Source organism: Carcharhinus amblyrhynchos, chromosome 4 (genome assembly GCF_965287045.1).
Source record: "Carcharhinus amblyrhynchos chromosome 4, sCarAmb.v2.hapA, whole genome shotgun sequence".
NCBI lineage: Eukaryota > Metazoa > Chordata > Chondrichthyes > Carcharhiniformes > Carcharhinidae > Carcharhinus > Carcharhinus amblyrhynchos.
In genome coordinates, this window is record NC_137327.1 from 69,345,179 (window position 1) to 69,366,310 (window position 21,132).

The following is a 21,132-nucleotide window of genomic DNA, read 5'->3' on the forward strand; positions in this document are numbered from 1 at the left end:
TCTAATTGATTTTTTGATGATCCCTTTGGCAATTTTCACTATCGCCTCAGCCTTTCCACTTGACTGCGACTGGTATAGAGTTAATGTGTAGCTTCCAAATCATTCACCAAGCATCTACATACTTCACTTATGGGCGGCACGGCACAGTGGTTAGCACTGCTGCTTCATAGCACCAGGGTCCTGGGTTCGATCCTGGCTTGGGTCACTGTCTGTGTAGAGTTTGCACATTCTTCCTGTATCTGCGTGGGTTTCCTTCGGGTGCTCCGGTTTCCTCCCATATTCTGAAAGATGTGCTGGTTAGGAGCATTGACCTGAAGAGGCACTGGACTGTGGCGACGAGGAGAATTTCACAGTAACTTCATTGCAGTGTTTATGTAAGCCTTATTTGTGACTAATAAACTTTAACTTTAAACTAAGGGCCATTCACACTCATCACAATGTCATGATGACAGAAGTGTGCTTTCGGACATTTTACAATCTCACTGGGGAGGAGACCCCACCAATCAGATTGGCTGGCAGTCCATCAGTCCCAGCAGCACCCAGAGTGCATTTATGGGCGTTGCTGGGATCAGAATGCGGAGCAAACATAAGGAGCAATGGATCTCCAGAAACAGGCAAGTCTGGGGTCTTGGGAGACAATGTTTGGGTAGGTTAGTATGTCAAATTGGGGTTAACTCACTGGGATTTAGGGGTGAAAGGAGATCGAAAGTAAGGGAGGGTTCTTTTTTAGGAGGCCATCCTCTGACTCACAAAAGGTAGAACGCCTCCCTATTTTCTATGCCCTCCCTGTGGTCCTGTGGTGGAATATAAAATGTATTCCAAAGCCTTCAGTTCTGTCCTTTTATTATTTTTGTAACTTTTAGCCTTATCTGTTTGTGCACTCTTAGATTGATACACTCTGTTCCTTCTTGCACACTCTGTTCATCATTTCCCTTATTCTTATGTTGCTCTCCTACCTCATCGTCTGCTTTTAATTTAATACCTCCCCAAACTTGAGCACTCACCCCCAATTTTTAGTTTAAATCCCTCTCTACTGCATTTGTAATATAACCAAAAGTTTGGAGCCCTGCACAGTTCAAGCGAAGGCCGTTGCATCGATACAGTGCTCACTTACCCCAATACTGGTGCCAATGCCCCATAAACCAAAACCTATTTCTCCCGCACTAATCTTTGAGCCACAAATTTAACTCTAATCAGCTCATAATTCAGAGATTATTACCGTTGAGGTTCAGCTATTCCCTAGCTGCTTATACACTCTGAGCAGAACTTCTTTCCTCATTGCTTCTATGTCATTTGCACCTAATGGACCATAACCACTGGATCCTTCTCCTCCCATTGCAAGTTCCTCTCCAACTAGAGCAGATATCCCGAGCCCTGGCATTGGCTAGGCAGTATAGCCTTTTAGACTCTTGCTCTTGGCTGGAGAGAATTGTACCTATCCCCTGCATATACTGTCTCTAACTCCCAATACATTTCTATTAACTCCCCTACTTGAATGGCTTCCTGCACCATGGTGCCTTGATCAGTTTGCTCATCCACCCTATAGCCCAGGCTTTCATCACAGGCTGCAAATACTTCAAATCTGTCAGACAATTGCAAAGGCTGTAGCTATTCCAATTTTGTGTTCGATCCCCCATATGTGCCTCTCTTTTACTCATACCCTCCCATCCCTGACCACAGACCAAATCAGATGACCCTATCATAAGGGATGTGACTACCTCCTGGTACAAAGTGTCCAGGTAACGTTTCCTCTTCCTGATATGTTACAGTGTCTGCAGTTCGGCCTCCAGCTCAATGACCCTGAGCCAAAGCTCCTCAAGCTGCAAAGAACTACAGCAGACATAATTGCTCTGGATCAATGTCCACAGTCAGAAAACATCACCTACCTTGTCGTCTTTATAATCTGCCAATTCTCCTAATTACATTTATTACTGCTAGTAAACCTTAATACAACTAACAGAGCCTTACAATTACCAATACATTATATGAGCGTCTTCTGTCATATCTCCATATCTGTAGACAACAGGAACATCCACAATCACTTCCATTCCAGGTAATTCATTGACTATTTCATGCTGTCTGCATTGATACACTTCCAGAGCAATAGAAATGCTTATGCACATGCAGAACCAACTCTTAACTCCCAAATGGCATCCAGAACCTAGTCAGGAAACCTACTGCTTTGATCAAACTTCACTTGCCAATATTCATCCTTAGCATTTAGGATGGTAAAGACCTTTGTCTTGGCAAGTTGAAGCAATGGGATAGTCAGATCTTTTCAAGGCTTTATCGAAGTCCTTTGATTCGGTGCACATTCTCAGCTTTCCAGGTTGTTTCTCTGCTCCATGCTGCTAGCCCAGTCTATAGCATCTGTCATTTGCTTGATCACTGCCATCTTTTCTCCTCTCTTGTCTTTCAGGCTGGACTTGAGGGCAGCTGGAATTCTCCTTGGAAAATGCTCATGCTGAGTTGGTCTCATCGATATCAGGATGACATTCACCAGAAAGTCATCCAAAACCTGTGAAAACACCTTTGTAATTTGTCAGGATCTGTTCAGCAGTCAATGTCTTAATGCCTAGTGAAACATTACAAATCTCTCTAGAACATGAAGGGTTAACCAGCCTGACCTTCTGAATTATTTCAGTTGAGATGAGGGGATTTTGCTTGGTTTCTATGATCTGAAACTATAGGTTTTCTTTCTTCCCATCTCAGCTTCGTGTGTCCTTTGGAGGGTGAGCATCATTCCATCACAGAACCTCAACTTTATCTCTGGTGACTTCTTTTCACATCAACATCTCGAGCAACATCAGACAGGTCTGAGAGGTTCACAGTGTTGCACTTAGTACAGGTATCTACCTGACACTTTACTTAACCTGCTTCTTCTGCAGTCTTCAGTCTAATAGTCACAAACCATTCTTTACCCTGATGCATAAGGGTACCAAACTGTTCTAGAGTATAGACTGACAGGAACATTGTCTGACATGTCTCCAGCAACCATCTTTATAGTTTCAGATCACAGCTCCTTTCCAATGAACCTGTGTGCAAAATGATACAGCTTCTTGCAGTGAAAGCACTGTTTTCTCCACACTAGACATGCTTCTTTTTCTTTTGTTCGGAAATGCCACTATATTTACATTCAGCGTTCCTGCCTTGATCTTTCTGCTGGCCTTTTTGTAAATCTTTCTTCCTTTTCTCCATTGTCTTGAGCTTGGCATGTCTTTCAGAATAGCCAAAGCTTTGTCAGTTCTTGCATTAATATTCTGTAGTTGATGTTTGACAATTTCATATGTACAGCTTCTGTACAAATCAATAGTTTTCTTTCAAGTACATTTCTCTCAGTACACATGCTCTCATGGTGGGATCTCTGGTTCCCAAGACAATGCTATTTCTGATCAGATCATCCTTCAATTACTGAAACTATCAAGATCATAAGAACATAAGAACATAAGAAATAGGAGCAGGAGTAGGCCATCTGGCCCTTCGAGCCTGCCCCGCCATTCAATAAGATCATGGCTGATCTGTCGTGGCTCAGTTCCACATTCCCACCCTCTCCCCATAACCCTTAATCCCCTCGCTTATCAAAAACCCATCAACCCGTGCCTTAAAAATATTTAGCGAGGTAGCCTCCACCACTTCAACGGGCAGAGAATTCCAGAGATTCACCACCCTTTGAGTGAAGAAATTCTTCCTCAACTCCGTTCTAAACCACCCCCCCTTTATCTTGAGGCTGTGCCCCCTAGTCTTACTGTCCTTTCTGAGCGGGAAGAGTCTCTCCACCTCTATCCTATCCATCCCATTCATCATCTTATACATCTCAATGAGATCTCCCCTCATTCTAAACTTTAACGAGTACAAGCCTAGTTTATTCAGCCTCTCCTTATAGCTCAACCCCCTCAACTCCAGCATCAGCCTAGTAAACCTCCTCTGCACTCCCTCCAAGGCCAAAATATCCTTGCGTAAGCACGGCGCCCAAAACTGCACACAGTACTCCAGCTGCAGCCTCACCAATGCCCTATACAGCCGCAGCAAGACCTCCCTACTTTTATATTCAATCCCCCTCGCTATGAAGATTCAGCTAGACATCTCAGTATAGTCACACATTGATCAACATTCTCCTCCTCCTCTAAAGCTCTGCTGTTGATCCCATTGCATTCAAAAAATAACATTAGTAGAGGGGTCAAAGTGGGTCCTCAAGGCCTCCAAAATTTCATAAGATTGGCTCTTCTGTTCCTCAGTGAAATCTAGTTACAATACACCTTGTAGCCCTCTTTCCCAGCATTGAGTTGCTATTCCTATTTGGTCAGTTTTCTTGTTTAAGTCAGTCACAATTTCTTATTTCTGCCATTGAAACTGAAAGAATTTCCTATTTATTTTCAAACCTCCCTTCATCTGCACAGGAGATGGTACTGGTATAGTCAAAGCCGTACTGATTCATCCAGCTGTCAAAGTTCTGTAAAAAGTTGCAGAATGTCTGCTGTTTCTTAAAGCAGCTGGGACGGTAGTACAGTGGTTAGCACTGCTGCCTCACAGCAGGTTCGATTCCTGGCTTGGGAGAATGTCTTTGTGGAGTCTATACGTTCTCCCGTGTCTGCATGGGTTTCCTCAGGGTGCTCTGGTTTCCTCCCACAGCTCGAAAGACATGCTGGTTAGGTGCATTGGCCATGTTAAACTCTCCCTCAATGTATCCAAACAGGTGCCGGAGTGTGGTGACTAGAGGATTTTCACAATCACTTCATTGCAGTGTTAATGTAAGCCTACTTGTGATATTAATAAACTTTTAGAACTTTTTTTCAAAATCCACTCAATTTCAGTTGCACACATTTCATGTGATGGGTAAAAATGACTTCTTCACAAAGCATTTGTTTCACCTAACATGGCCTCAGAGGTCACATGACTACGACAGTGCAGTAGAGGCAGCAGTGCACAAAGGCATTCCCCAAACATTGGGAGAGAATTCAGGAGCTTAGGACTGAGGCAGCCAAAGATACAGTGACAAAAGGGCAGAGTGATTAAAATCAGGAATGTACAGCTATATACAGGGATGGCATGATCACTGCTGGTTGGAGGTGATTACAGAGACAGGATAGCATGAAAAGATTTGAAATCAAGGGTAAAGATTTTAAATCAAAACAGAAAATACTGGAAATACTCAGCGGGTCTGGCAGCATCTGTGGATAGAGAAACAGGTCATTTCAGGCCATGAACTTTCATTAGAACCGGAAGAATTTTAAAATTGTGACATTGCCAGACCATAGGATAATGTAGGTCAGTAGGCCTAGGAGTGATTGGTGAACGGGACTAGATATTGGATATGTAGCAGATATGGTGGCATTGGATATGTAGTGGGAAGCTGTCAAATATGACACCAAGACTTCAAACAATCTGGTTCATCTCTTAAAGTCACAAGGGGCGGGACTCACCACACTGTCGTGGCATATTTTGCAGTGGTGGAAGCAGCCCACCATTGACAGGGTCTTCTGGTCTCACCATTATTAATAGCTCTTTTGCCAGGAAACCCGGCAGCACAGGCTGCAGTCAACAGGGCCAGAAGATCTCAGCAATGGCAACATCCAGAAAATCCTGCCCAGCGGAGAGGAATGTTTCAGGGATAGAGTTGACAGGGTGGATAGAACACAAGGGCTTTAGTCTACCCAATATTTAGTTGGAGGAAATTTCTATTCATCTGTACTAGATGGCGGACAATTGGTTTGACAAAGCAATTTGGCAGTAGGTGGGATTTTCTGGCCCCAACACTGATGGACATCATGGCAGACAGGACAGGAGAATTTGGAGAGCTGCTGACTTTTCATGGCTCCAAATTTCCCTGCCCTGTCCATGATGATGGCGACCAGTATAACAGCTGGAAAATCCCACCCCAATGAGTGGATGAATTGTTTTTAATTGTCCCAGAATTCCCTACATTCTGGAACAGTCTGCATGGTTTAGAAGGTGGAAGATCAGTTAGTCTGACTAGCAGCAGGGCAGTTGCTAGAATCTGGTTGCTAGATCAAGGGCATGGTAAAGAGAACATGGAAAATCACAATATGATTAGGCTGAAGCAATGTGGTTTTAAAGGAAAGTGTTTGATGAATGTGTTAACTTGTTGATGGTTTAATAATGAGGGGAGATGGGGGGGTCAAATAGTTGTAGTATATTTGGACTTTCAGGAAGACTTTCTTGTAAAGTGTCACAAAAGCGATTGTTTGTTCATGGAATTGGGATTTTTATGTTAGCTTGGATTAAATATTGCTTTTATTTGCCTTTGAGGTGGTGGTGGTAAGCTGTTTCCTGAACTGCTGCAGTCAACATGCTGTGCATTAACCCACAAAGCCATGAGGGAGGGAATTCCAGGATTTTGATCCAGCAGCTGTGAAGGAATGGTGATATATATCTAAGTCAGGATGATGAGTGACTTGGAGGAGAACTTCTAGGTGGTGGTGTTCCCACCTATCTGTTGTCCTTGTTCTTCTAGATGAAAGTAGTTGTGGGTTTGGCAAATGCTGTCTAAGGACCTTTGGCAAATTACTACAGTGCATCTTGTAGATAGTACACACTGCTCCTGCTAAGTGTTGGTGGTGGAGGGAGTGGATGTTTGTGGATGTGATGCCAATTAAGCGGACACCTGTATAGTGTCAAGCTTCTTGAATGTTGTTGGAGCTGCATCCATCCAGGCAGGTAGGGAGTATTTCATCACACTTCTGGCTTGTGCCTTGTAGATGCTTTGGGCAGTCAGGAGATGAGTTACTCGCTGTAGTATTCCTGGCCTCTGCCCAGCTCTTGTAGCCACTGTGTTTATGTGGTGATTCCAGTTGAGTTTCTGGTCAATGATAACCCCAAGGATGTTGACAGTGGGGGATTCAGTGATGATTACACCATTGGATGTCAAGGGGCAGTGGTTAGAGTGTCTCTTATTGATGATGGTCATTGCCTGGCATATGTGGCATGAATGTTACTTGTCAGCCCAAGCTTGGATGTTGTCCAGCTATTGTTGCATTTGAGTATGGACTGCTACAGTAGATGAGGAATCATGAATGATGCTGAATGTTGTGCAATCATCGGCAAACATCCCCACTTCTGACCTTATAATGGAGGGAAGATCATTGATGAAGGATGGTTGGGCCTTGGACACTACCCTCAGGGATTTCTGCAGAGATGTCCTGGAACTGAGATGATCAGGTAGCATGGTGGCACAGTGGTTGGCACTGCTACCTCATAGCGTCAGGGACCCAAGTTCAATTCTGACCTTGGGTGACTGTCTGCGTGGAGTTTGCACATTCTCCCTGTGGCTCTGTGGGTTTCCTCCCAGTGTTCCAGTTTCCTTCTACACTCCAAAGGTTGGATTCGTTGGCCACGCTAAATTGCCCCTTAGTGTCAGGGGGATTTGTAAGATAGACAAGAGGGATTATGGGGGTAGGATTGTGGTTGGTGCAGATTTGATGGGCCAAATGGCCTCCTTCTGCACGGTAGGATTCTATGATCCCCCACAACCACAACCATCTTCCTATGTACCAGGTATGACTCCATCCAGTGGAGAGTTTGCCCCCTGATACCCATTGATTCCAGTTTCGCTGGGGCTTCTTAATGATTGAACATAACATAAGAACATAAGAAATAGGAGCAGGAGTAGGCCATCTAGCCCTTCGAGCCTGCCCCGCCATTCAATAAGATCATGGCTGATCTGTTGTGGCTCAGTTCCACTTTCCCGCCCTCTCCCCATAACCCTTAATCCCCTCGCTTATCAAAAACCTATCAACCTGCGTCTTAAAAATATTTAGCGAGGCAGCCTCCACCACTTCAACGGGCAGAGAATTCCAGAGATTCACCACCCTTTGAGTGAAGAAGTTCCTCCTCAACTCCGTTCTAAACCGCCCCCCCTTTATCTTGAGGCTGTGCCCCCTAGTCCTACTGTCCTTTCTGAGCGGGAAGAGTCTCTCCACCTCTATCCTATCCCATCATCATCTTATACGTCTCAATGAGATCTCCCCTCATTCTTCTAAACTCTAACGAGTACAAGCCTAGTTTATTCAGCCTCTCCTCATAGCTCAACCCCCTCAACTCCGGCATCAGCCTAGTAAACCTCCTCTGCACTCCCTCCAAGGCCAAAATATCCTTGCGTAAGTACGGCGCCCAAAACTGCACACAGTACTCCAGCTGCGGCCTCACCAGTGCCCTATACAGCTGCAGCAAGACCTCCCTACTTTTATATTCAATCCCCCTCGCTATGAAGGCCAGCATCCCATGAGCCTTCCTGACCACCTGCTGCACCTGCAGGCTGGGTTTTTGCGACTCATGCACAAGGACCCCGAGGTCCCTCTGTACCGTCGCCTGCTGCAGTTTTTTGCCACGTTAGTAATAGTCCTTCCTACCATTATTCCTACCAAAGTGGACCACCTCGCACTTGCCAACATTAAATTCCATTTGCCAGTTCCTGGCCCATTCGCCCAGCCTATCTAGATTCTTCTGCAGACTCTCCACACCCTCCGCGCAATTTGCCGTTCCACCAATCTTGGTGTCATCAGCAAATTTCGACACCATACACTCGGTTCCCTCCTCCAGATCATCTATATAAATGGTAAATAGCTGAGGCCCCAGCACTGACCCCTGGGGCACTCCACTAGTCACCAACCGCCAATCCGAATAGCACCCATTGACCCCCACTCTCTGCCTCCTATTTGACAGCCAATCCTCTATCCACGCTAACACCCTACCCCCAACTCCATGTCCCCTGACCTTCTGCAATAACCTCTTGTGAGGCACCTTGTCAAACACCTTCTGAAAATCAAGAAAGACCACATCCACCGGCTCTCCTCTATCCACCGCCCTAGACACATCCTCATAGAACTCCAATAAATTTGTCAGACACGACTTCCCCTTAACGAAACCGTGCTGCGTCTGCTCTATCAAGCAATTCCTCTCAAGATGCCTCGCTATTTCCTCCTTGATGACGGATTCTAACATTTTACCTACCACAGACGTCAAACTAACCGGCCTATAATTCCCTGCCTTTTGCCTGCCACCCTTCTTAAACAACGGCGTAACATTAGCCGTTTTCCAATCTTCCAGCACTTCCCCGGAATCCAGCGACGTTTGGAAACAGACAGGGAGATGGACAGACTGTCACAAAATGAGTGGGTGTGAGATCTCACAAAGAATTTCTGCCTTGTGCTAGGTTGGACATTGGTGAAGATTGAAAGGCACTATACTATTAAACAGATTCTCATCGAGAAGGCACATTTTACACTCTCAGACATTTCTTCACTGTGATAATGAGTTTTTCAATCATTCAGTGACTGGTTTGAAATTAGGGGCTGTCAAAATAACAACAGAGTTTTTCATTTCCTCTTTCACTTACAATCCTAACTGTCAGTTATCTTGTAAACTTAACTCCAAACAGAAAGCAGACTATAGTTTGATTGCAGAAAGGCACTTCTAAATGTTTGGTCAAAATGCCTGATTTTATTCACAGTATTTACAATTCCTCCTTCACCTATATTCTCCAAACCCCTCTCTGCTATTCTGACCTGTTGATAGCTCCTAATTTTCTTTTGACTTAAGAACTCTAACACACTTTGGTGCTGCCAGTTCATGTTTGGTTGATTGAAGATTCCTTCCAACACCCCCCATAATAGTGCAGCCCAAATGCTCCATTTTACCGGTTCCCCAACCTACAAACCAATTGGTGGAGGACAATAACATTTTACCCTTGATTTATGCCTTTGAGATTGTGAGGTGATCAGATTGGAGTATTTAAATTATCCAAGCTTTTTGATAGGTTAGAGAGAAATGATTTCCTCGGGGGTCATACTGGAGGGATGTACATAGTTTTATCTATAGACCCATTCCATCCAGGAAGCACATCTCCACACAAAGGGGAGAGAAAACCCAGAACTCTCTCCCTAAAAGCTGGGGTTAACTGGGAATTTCAAGACTGGGATTGATCGATATTTGTTGGGTATCCAGGAATATGGAGCAAAGTTGAGAAAATAGAGCAAGATGCACAACAGCACTGATTTCATTTATAAGTGTAACAGGATTATTTATCGAGTAGCCTTCTCCTATGCTCCATTTGTCAACAGGCTGATCCTATAACAGTGCAGTACACGAGCACTAACCTGGAATGGATACTGTCTATCCAGGGGACAGTTATCCTCAGCAGCCACTGTTTCCACACACTTGATTTTTTCCACGTCGATCGATCCTTTCCTGCCCCCTCGTTTCTGGACAGAAAACAGAATGATTTTAAATTCTTAAATACATGACTTATTTCCTATGATTCCCTAAACGTGCTGACTCTCTATCTCTCCCTTCCCTGAAGGTGCTGAGTATAACTTGCTCTTCTCATATCTCCCTCCTTTCTTGAAGTACATTTTTTCATGGGATTAGGATTGCTCTAAGTTTCCTCCTCAGTTTTTGCCTCTTGATTTTTTCACTCTTGGAATGATTTTTGTGTCTTTCATTGTGAAAACAAATCTAAAATATGTGTTCAAAGTGTAATGATTTTAATCAGGCAGCTGAAGTTGGCCTGCTTGAATATGAACTCCCTGATTAAGGGCCAAATTGATGGTCTAATCAGGGACCCATGCTCTGTACTTAAACAGGAGTGTCAGTTCCTCTGGCACTCTGGATGGAGACTGCATTCTGAGAGCACTCTGTATAGCGTTGTTGGATCTTGTAAATAAAGATTTTTTGATGAAGGGACTTCCATTTCTGAAGACTTATTACAGTGGCGATGAAAAAAAAAGGAACAACCTGAAGGAACTTGCTTAACTACTACACATTGAGGGTAAGCCACTGCCAGGCAAACATACCTCTGTTTGGGATATTGGATTCTTTTGACCCTGCAGTGGAAGACTAGAATGGATCAAGTGTTTCTTCAGAGCTAATGATGTAGCCTCAGATGAAAAACAATGGGTTATTCTGCTGACCATCTGTGGACAGGCAACTTTCGTTGTTACGCGCAGTTTAATTTTTCCAGAAGCACCTGACACAAAAACCTTCCAGGAATTGACAGATTTAGTAAAAGAATGTTACGAGCCTAAGCCACCCCTGATCCTGCAAAGGTATTGGTTTTACTCAGCGTTCAGAGAGAAGGCAGTCAATCACTAGTTTCCTGATGAGATTAAGGTGATTCGCAGGGGCTTGCAAATTTGGATTGGCATTAAATGGGATGCTCCGAGAAAGATTGGTGTGCAGAATCAATAATATGACCATACCAAAATGTCTGTTGGCAGGGGCCCAGCTGGACTGCAAACAAGTATTACAGCTAGCTTTGTCTTTGGAAAAAGCGGCGAGCAGAGCACATGAGTTACAGGGTATTCTGAAGGAGGTAGATGGTCACACCAGTGCAACTGAGTTAATGGACTACCACAATGGGGCAGGCAACTATATAGCTGCCCTGAGAAAGGATTCAGATACAAGGAAACCCAGGTCCACCCACAGAACCGCTGCTAAACAAGGCTGAGTCAGATCTAGACAGACAACAGTCTCTGCAAAGCCTTGCCCGGCAACATTGTAACTGTTGCTAATGTCAGAAGTCAGAGAAGAAAAGCAAGGTTCCAAAATTGACATTCTGGAAAAGACTCGTAGACCAGATACAGGAGAATGCACACCCTGGAAGCTCCATCTACCTCCAACGAGGAACAGCTACTTGGCATAGCAATGACCAAACTGGAACCTATTAAGTTATCCGTGAGACTGAATGGACATCTAATTTTAATGAAGGTCGGCACAGGCACAGAGGTATCCATGGTAGGGGAAACAGTCTTCAACAAAATACGCACTGGACTCCAATACTTATCCTTGTCGAGTATAGGGCTAACGGGAGGACTTTGAATAGTGTGGATGAACAGAGGGATCTAGGTGTGTGTGTACATAGATCCCTGAAAGTTGGGAATCAAGTAGATAAGGTTGTTAAGAAGGCGTACGGTGTCTTGGCGTTTATTGGTAGGGGGATTGAATTTAGGAGTCGCAGTGTAATGTTGCAACTGTACACTACTCTAGTGCGGCCGCACTTGGAGTACTGTGTGCAGTTCTGGTCCCCGCATTACAAGAAGGATGTGGAGGCGTTGGAGAGGGTGCAGAGGAGGTTTACTAGGATGGTGCCTGGTATGGTGGGGAGGTCCTATGAGGAGAGACTGAGGGATTTAGGGTTGTTTTCGTTGGAAAGAAGGCGGCTAAGAGGGGATCTTATTGAAACATATAAGATGATTAGAGGTTTAGATAGGGTGGATAGTGATAGCCTTTTTCCTCGGATGGAGAAAGCTAGCACGAGGGGGCATGGCTTTAAATTAAGGGGGGGTAGCTACAGGACGGATGTCAGGGGTAGGTTCTTTACCCAGCGGGTGGTGAAGGATTGGAATGCCCTGCCTGCTGCAGTTGTAAATGCGTCTAGTTTGGGGGCGTTTAAGAGATCTCTGGATAGGTTTATGGACGAAAAGGGATTGGTATAGGCTAGTGGGTCATTGTTTTTGTAACTGGTCGACGCAACATCGTGGGCCGAAGGGCCTGTTCTGCGCTGTAATGTTCTATGTTCTATGTTCTATGAGACTTCAGCAAGACTGAACACTTATACAGGGGAACCACTGGGACTGTTGGGCACAACCCATGTTGCTTAGGAAAACAACTGGTTAGGCTACCATTGTTGGCAGTGGAAGGTTCAGGACCGAGTCTACTGGGACAAAACTGGCTGAAAGAGACCCAACTAGATTGGGTAGACGTTTTTCAGCTAGAAGATAGTCGCCTGAGCGAAGTCCCATGCAAATACCCAGAGGTTTTTTGGGAAGGGCTAGGAAGAATTAAAGGCGCAAAAGCGACATGACACATCGACCCGGAGGCAGTCCCAAAATTCTGCAAGGACCGGCCAGTACTATTCACATTAAGGGAAAAGGTCGATAAGGAAGTCAAAAGATTGGAACATGAAGACATAATAAAACTTGTCCAGTTTCTGGAATGGTGGCACCCTTGGTGCCTATCCTGAAGCCGGATGGCTCGGTTCGTCTTTGTAGAGATTTTAAATAGACAATAAATTACTACTCACAACTTAATAAAGACCCAGTTTCCCGGATTGAGGATCTATATGCAAAGCTGGCAGGAGGACTCTTATTCTCAAAACTAGACATGAGTCATGCGTACCTGGGCGAAGATTCACAAATGTTCTCTACAGTCAACACAATGGAAGGCCTTTTTCAATAGAGACCTTTCAGGGTATCATCAGCCTGTGCTATATTCCAGAGAATGATGGAGAACATACTGCATAGGTTGCCATTTATCTCAGTACGGGGTAATCAAGGACAGGACACCTGCGGAACCTGGAGGAAGTCCTAAGAAGGTTTTCAGCAGTGGATATGCGCTTAAAGAGGGAGAAATGTGTCTTTTTAGCACCAGAAGTAATCTATCTGGGTTACAAAGTTGATAAGTCAGGCTTACATCCTCTGGAGGATCGGGTGCAGGCTATAAAAGATACCCTAACCCCCACCACAATCCAGGAGTTATGGTCGTTTATAGGGCTGGTGGTGTACTATGGGAAATTCATATAAAGCAGGGCCTCCATTCTGGATCCCCTACACCAGCTACTAAAAAAAAAGGGCAAACCTGCAAATGCCTGCCAAGACCAGGCCTTCAAGAAAATCAAACAGCAACTCTTCTCAGAAAATGTTTTAGCGCATTATGACCCCAAGAAAGAAATGATGCTCACTTACAACCTGTCCCCATATGGGGTTGGTGCAGTTCTGGCACACAGGTGGAAAACGGACAAGCAAGGCCAATAACGTATGCCTCCAGGACCCTGACAATAGCAGAATGAAAGTATGCCCAGATCGAAAAAGAAGGTCTGGCCATAATTTTTGCAGTAAAGAAATTCCACCAGTACCTATATGGTTGGAAATTCACGATTATCTTAAGGAAACCCTGGACCAAGTCCGGGCCTTAAACTCACAGCCTGTTCCTGAGCTGAGTCAGCCCTGCAGACCTAGGGATGAGGAGAGTCCTCCTCGACGGACCTGCACCCATAACGGGACACAGAGAGTCCAAAATAGACACAGGGGAACAAAGCTGCAGCAGTTCCCCTACCACCAGAGGAACCAGCCCTCCAGCACTTGCTGCAGAGATGGGCACCCAATCAATACACCCCTCCAATATCAGAGGCCAAGTTGGAGCATCCAATCTGGCACACAAATGGAGGAAAAGATTCATGAGGCAAACAGGGTGTCAGGATTCCCCAGACTTTGGTGGTGGGGAGAATGTGTAATGCTTTTAATCAGGCAATTGAGGTTGGCCTTCTTGAATACAAACTCCCTGGTTAAGAGCCAAATTAATGGCCCAATCAGGGAGCCCCATGCTCTGTCCTTAAACAGGGGTGTCCTCTGGCACTCCAGATATAGACTACATACTGACAGCATTCTGTATAGTGTTGTTGGATCTTGTAAAGAAAGGAATTTTGGTGAAGGGACTCCCATCTCCTAAGACTTAGTATACAAACACTCTGACATTCCCTTGTTTCCCTTTATTCATTCCCAAGTCTCCTCCTTCTGGGTAACCAGCACTCAGTTTAACAATTTTTTTTTCCTTTTTATATACTTTCATCTCATCAATGAATACAGTCTAAGATGGCTATGGAGCATGGCAACCTCTTGCAAGCTGTACCCAGCACACCCCCTAATTCTATCTTTCACTCCCATTCTATGCTTTAGCTGTTTTTGTTCAGGATTGCAAGAAATACAAAAGGGTTGTGAACAAAGCCCAGTCCATCAGTCAAACCAGCCTCCCAAACATTGACTCTGTCTACACTTCCCACTGCCTTGGAAAAGCAGCCAGTATAATCAAGGACCCCACACATCCTGGATATTCTTTCTTCTACCTTCTTCCATTGGGAAAAAGATACAAAAGTCTGAGGCCACATACCAACTGACTCAAGAACAGCCTTTTCCATGCTGCCAACAGACATTTGAATGGACCCACCTCACATTAAGTTGATCTTCCTCTACACCCTAGTTATGACTGCAACATTACATTCTGCACCCTCTCCATCTCTATGAACAATATGCTTTGTCTGTATAGTGCTCAAGAAACAATACTTCTCACTGTATATGTGTGACAATAATAAATCAAATCAAATGTGGACGTTTTTACTATAACAAAGAACAAAGAGAACAAAGAACAGTACAGCACAGGAAACAGGGCCTTCAGCCCTCCAAGCCTGCGTTGCTCATTGGTCCAACTAGACCATTCGTTTGTATCCCTTCATTCCCAGTCTGTTCATGTGACTTTCCAGATAAATCTTAAACAATCCCAGCGTGTCCGCCTCCACCACCCTGCTTGGCAGTGCATTCCAGGCCCCCACCACCCTTTGTGTAAAATACATCCCTCTGATATTGGAGTTAAATCTCGCCCCCTTCACCTTGAACCTGTGACCCCTCGTGATCATCACCTCCGACCTGGGAAAAAGCTTCCACTGTTCGCCCTATCTATACCCTTCATAATTTTATACACCTCTATTAGATCTCCCCTCATTCTCCGTCTTTCCAGGGAGAACAATCCCAGTTTACCCAATCTCTCCTCATAGCTAAGACCCTCCATACCAGGCAACATCCTGGTAAACCTTTTCTGTACTCTCTCCAAAGCCTCCACGTCCTTCTGATAGTGCGGCGACCAGAACTGGACGCAGTACTCCAAATGTGGCCTAACCAATGTTATATACAGCTGTAACATCAGACGCCAATTTTTATACTCTATGCTCTGTCCTATAAAGGCAAGCATGCCATATGCCTTCTTCACCACCTTCTCCACCTATGATGCCACCTTCAAGGATCTGTGGACCTGCACACCCAGGTCCCTCTGTGTGTCTATATAAACTATGTTTATTTTTATTTCCTAGTTTTATCCCATATTCCAGTTTCTCCCTTTTAGTTATCTTTTTAGTCATCCTTTGCTGATTTCTAGATCTCTCCCAAATCTCTGGCCTTGCACTAATCTTTGCCATATTGGACACCTTTTCTTTAAGTTCAGTTTCAGTTTCAAAGCAATTTAAATGTTATTGTCCTTTGGAAATTCATGTAGCTGTATTACTAACTTATTGAAAATAATAGTAGTGAAAAGAAAAATTACATCACAAAAATCTATAAAATATATGATAAAAAATATTTTGGTGCATTTGAAATAATCAATGAGGCACTAAAAACATAAATATCACATCAATTGAATAGATATTCCTTAAAATTCCTGAAGATCTTTGGGGCTGCAGGGGGGCACAGTGGTTAGCTCTGCTGCCTCACAGCGCCAGGGATCCAGACTCAATTTCAGGCTTGGGTCACTGTCTGTGCAGAGTTTGCACATTCTCCCTATGTTTGTGTAGGTTCCAGGTGCCTCTGGGTGCTCCGGTTTCCACAGTCCAAAAACGTGCTAGTTAGGTGCATTGGCCATGTTAAACTGTCCCTCAGTGTACTGAACAAGCAACAAGGGAATTTTCACAGTAACTTCATTGCAGCATGAATGTCAGCCTACTTGTGACACATAATAAATAAACTTAAACTTAATAAAACTCCTTCCCATAAGTCATTACACCACCTACCCTATTCCCTTTACTAGAATTCATAAAGAACGTTGTCAATCCCAAGAAAAACAATAAAAATGTTCCATGAGAGTGACTTCCGTGGGAAAAATAAGGAAAAGAAGAGTGAAAGAGAAAGACAGAGACACACGCATACACACATACACAAAGATGGAGAGACATGGAGAGGGAGGGAGACTGAGAGGGAGGGAGACTGAGAGGGAGGGAGACACATGGAAAGCCAAGGCATGATGCTTACTTATTTCCAATAGTACACCTGCATAGCAGCTTACATAATTTTTCCTTAGCGATTGGAACAGCCCCTCTAACAGCACTGTGGGCATACCTAGACTACATGGATTGCAATAGTTTAACAAGGCAGCTTACTACCACCTTCTCAAAAGCAATTAGGAATGGGCAATAAATGCTCGCCTAGCCAGTGATGCCCCCATCCTGCGACTGATTTTTTTAAAAAAAAAATGCCATTTTTAATTTCATTAGTCAGCTACAGATGCTGCATCCTTCTCATTGAGATTTTAGGTGGGATTTTCCTGTCAAAGGGACCAGAAGATTCCACTGGCAGCCAATAGTGAGCTGCTTCTACTGTGAGAAAACACATTGCAGGGCTGGGGAGGGGGTGGGGGTTGAAAAATTCCAGCCTTTCTTTCTCATGGAATATATCTTTATTGAGAGTTGTGATACATCACCTTAAATGTCTGTTACTGCTTCCTTATTGTCTTTAGCCAATTTCAAACTCTCAATATTGCCTCTAATTGAAGACCTATATATCTCACCCTCAAACTCAATGTGAAATTCCAACATATCAAAAGGATTGTTTACTATGAAGTCATTAACTAATCATGTCTTGTTACACATTACCGTATCTAAAATAATCTGTTCTCTGCTTGGTTCATGAACATGTTATGCTAAGAAACAATTCTGAATGTACTGTATGAACCCAGCTAATTTAATTTGTCTAGTTGATACAAAAACTAAACTTTCCCACAATTACTGAAACACCTTTCTTCCAGCCTCATTATTTTTTGATGTATTCTCTGTGTTGGTAGTTTCAACATCAATAATTTTAGTGTGACTATCATTTTGTATTTTGAAGTAAAAGGTTATTTAGCATTTTCTGCCAAACTGACAAAAGCCGTTTAAAAATTAAACCTGCATTGTTGGAAACTAGCCAGATTAGTTAAATAGGCAGCCATAATTGTGACATAACTGAAAAATAGGTAATTTATTAACTGATGTATTAGTGAGACCAGTAATATAATCTGTGCACAAACAAAATTATTTTTATCATTATAAACATTTGATTAGAATACAATTGTTAAAAGTCGTAAGAATTATAAAATGCTGCCTTTCCAGACAGCTGAAAAGGTGACATGAACCCTAGACCTCTTGTCAACCTTGACTGAAGTGATGAATAGACCTTTATTCAAGACATCTCTGTTATAAATAACAGACTGATGTTAATCAATTATTGTTTGACACTTAGGCTAACCCAAGATAAGAGATAGAGCTTAAGAGAAGTACTTGCCTTAAGGTTAAGGCAAAGTGCATAATCAAAGGGTGGCATGGTGGCACAATGGTTAGCACTGTTGCCTCACAGCACCAGGGTCTGGGTTCAATTCTGGCCTCAGGTGACTGTGTGTGTGTGTGTGTGTGTGTGTGTGTGTGGAGTTTTCACATTCTCTCTGTGTCTGTGTGGGTTTCCTCCAGACGTTCCAGTTTCCTCCCACAGTCCAAAGGTGCGCAGATTAGGTTGATTGGCCACACTAAATTAACCCTTAGTATCATTATTCTAAACCACCCAACAAAAGATGTCCACTAGGATGTCCATAGTACAGGGAGGAGCTGTATAGCTGATGATTCAGTGCCATTTAGGGCTGGAATTTCATGGAGCTGAGCTTTTAAAGCTGGCAGGCAGGATCTGGATGCAGGAATCCCACTGTCATTTCGGCAGATGCCATTTTGCCAGCACGAAGAGCGAGGAGCAGAGCATGAATACAAACATGTCAGAGAGGGCCACTCGACCCCTTGAGCCTGCTCTGCCATTCAATTAGATCACAGCTGATCTGATTTTGGGCTCAATTCTACATTCCACCTATCTCCAATAACCTGGTCAATATCTAACTACCCTTATCTTAAAAATATTCCACAACATTCCTCCACCTCAGATTCATGAAGAAGGAAATACAAAATCCAGCAGGATCATTTGAACTTCATGCTGAAATCAAACAGATCCCATTTTCATTGACTGAAAGATCTTTCCCTGCAATGTGAGAGTCAAATTAAGAGAGGAGGCATAAATGCTCTTGGGGGTGGAAGTGGAGGGGTTGGTGGTGGTTAAGGTCTGTTTAACTTTCCTGATCTGAAGTGATTTAAATCCCCAGCCCCAAAAAATTTTTAACAACTAGGCTGAAGCTATCTTTGGACTCATTGGCTGCCATCTTACCCTCTTGCCCTGCCGGCTCTTGGGCACGACTTTTTTTGGGTGATCGCCCCCACTTGTCTTTGATGAGGTTACTCAATAATACTTTGTTCTGACAAATTAACTACTTGAAGGAATGCAGAAGTTCTGTTTGGCTTTCATTAATTGGAGTTATTTTCAGTACCGAATGAGAGCTCGCTTAGGTGATCAGAAGCATTTTTTCATCTCTAATTATGTCTGTCCTTAATAGCTACTTGATGAAAGGGTTTTTAGTGGGGGCATTAGTGAAGCAGTATGAGGTGGGTGAGGTAGATGGGGTGGTCAGTTGAGTGAGGGCTTGAGGGATGAGAGCTAGAGGGCCTTTCATACAATTGGGCAGAAGTTCAGAGAACCAAGGCAGGGCTTCTGAACTGGCCATTTCAGCACTGTCAGACCAGCTCCATGACTAGCTCTGGACTGCCTTCTGTGGTTGGGGGAGGGGGAGGGGGCCTAACTTGCTCCCCGACAAATTCCAAAAGAAAATTGTATGAGCAAGAGGTTGTTTCCTTGGAGTTGGATCTGCTAAAATGGGAGATTACCCAAATCAATAGTGAAGATCTTGCCCCTTAGTATCAACATGGGAGGAGGAGAGGAAAATGGAAAGAGAATGAAGCCAGATTGAATGTTGTTATCCTTTTAAAGAAAAGCTGCAAATATGGATCAAGACAACAGTTTAAAGCCACACTTCTTCCACTTAGGCGTATTTCTGTAGTTAATACCTGCAGTTAGGCTGAGTGAGAGGCTTCAAAAAATGTACACTTACCATTCGCTCACTGTCATATTCATAGTAGGAGATTTTGGTGTCAGTCAGGATGAATAATCTCTCCTTATAGTTGAGAGGGGAGGTCTTTTTCTTCTGCTGTGATCTTTTAATGAATACCTCCTCCATGAGTCCGTTTGATGGGAACAGCTAATGCTGAAAGATCCTGTCAGACAAACAGACAATACATCATCACCTAGCAACCAAAGGACATGAGCAACCAGGGGTAGACACTGGGTAACTGATCGATGACCGTCTACCACCCGACAGGCCATGTCCATTTGTCCTTAACATAGAATCTACCCACTCATTGAATCTCCTCCCACAGCTCAAATTTCCAATGCCTCAATACTCCTACAGCCACACTCACCCTTGAAGAGGGCCTCCCCTTGTCTGAGGCTAGTTCTGCAATGCTGTTTACGGAGAAAGTCTTTAAGAAGCCCCATTCCTGATGTCAGGACTGTCTTTCCAAACTGATCTCAAGGATTCTCCATTTACAGCATTACATTAATCACTGGGATAGGATTACAATGCAATTTAGAATGGCTCATTTATAGTAAGGGGACAGGATTTCAACATGACCTCAGTTATACTGCATTCTAGGAAATCATGGTACACATTCAGCAAATAGGGGTGGGTTTCCCTGGGTGTTGCTATGATAAGAAAGACATGGGGGCTAAAGCTGTGGATGTGGGGTCAACTGGGTTGCTCTGATTGTGCAGCCTGGCAGCATAAGGAGGAAAGGGGAATGGGGCAGCAAAGGAGCAGAGCCAAAGTGGGCCAAAGTTGATGGAGTGAACACTCATCCTGAAGCTGACAGCGCGAAGGCAGCAGAGATGGCCACACCGGGAGGGTGAAGCGGAGGTCGTTGAAGCCCTGGGTGGTTAGCAGGAGTTCTCTCAGCTTCACCAGCGAGCTTAGACTCCACCCAACCCCCTCCACTCCCCTCTATTGGTGAGGATCTCTCTTCTGTCCAAAAATAGTGACAGAGTGTCACAGGATTACATTTTCAAACTCACTAAAAAACTCTTCTGTTTTCTCCTGAGGATGTGTTTCCTCAGGGGCAGTATTGTCGGGGATGGTTTATTGTGGGGCAGAGTTGTCGAGGACCTGTTTGTTGCAAGGTAGTGTTATCAGGGTCATGTTTATTCTGGGGCAGTGTTGTCAGGGCAAGTTTGTTGTGGGACAGCATTGTCGGGATGTGTTTGTTGTAGGGCATTGTCGGGGATGTGTTTGTTGCAGGGCAGTGTTGTTGGGGATGTGTTTCTTGTCAGATAGTGTTGTCAGGGATGTGTTTCCTGTCGGGGAGTATTGTCGGAGACGTGTTTGTTGTGGGAATTGAACCCAGGT

General features: G+C 44.1%; 1 protein-coding gene across 2 annotated transcripts in view; it reads right to left on the bottom strand.

Moving 5' to 3' along the window:
* btk (Bruton agammaglobulinemia tyrosine kinase) overlaps positions 1-21,132 on the bottom strand; it is a 158,760-nt gene that overhangs the window by 73,029 nt on the left and 64,599 nt on the right. The window contains exons 1-2 of one of the 2 annotated variants that reach the window (XM_080188160.1): positions 19,786-19,927; positions 10,113-10,217 (exon numbers count right to left, since the gene is read on the bottom strand). In XM_080188160.1, coding sequence (XP_080044286.1) covers positions 10,113-10,217; positions 19,786-19,911 — 231 coding nt within the window. In that variant the 5' untranslated portion in view covers positions 19,912-19,927. Of the gene's footprint in view, positions 1-10,112; positions 10,218-19,785; positions 19,949-21,132 lie in introns of those variants that run through there. The other variant, XM_080188159.1, reaches the window with a different exon arrangement.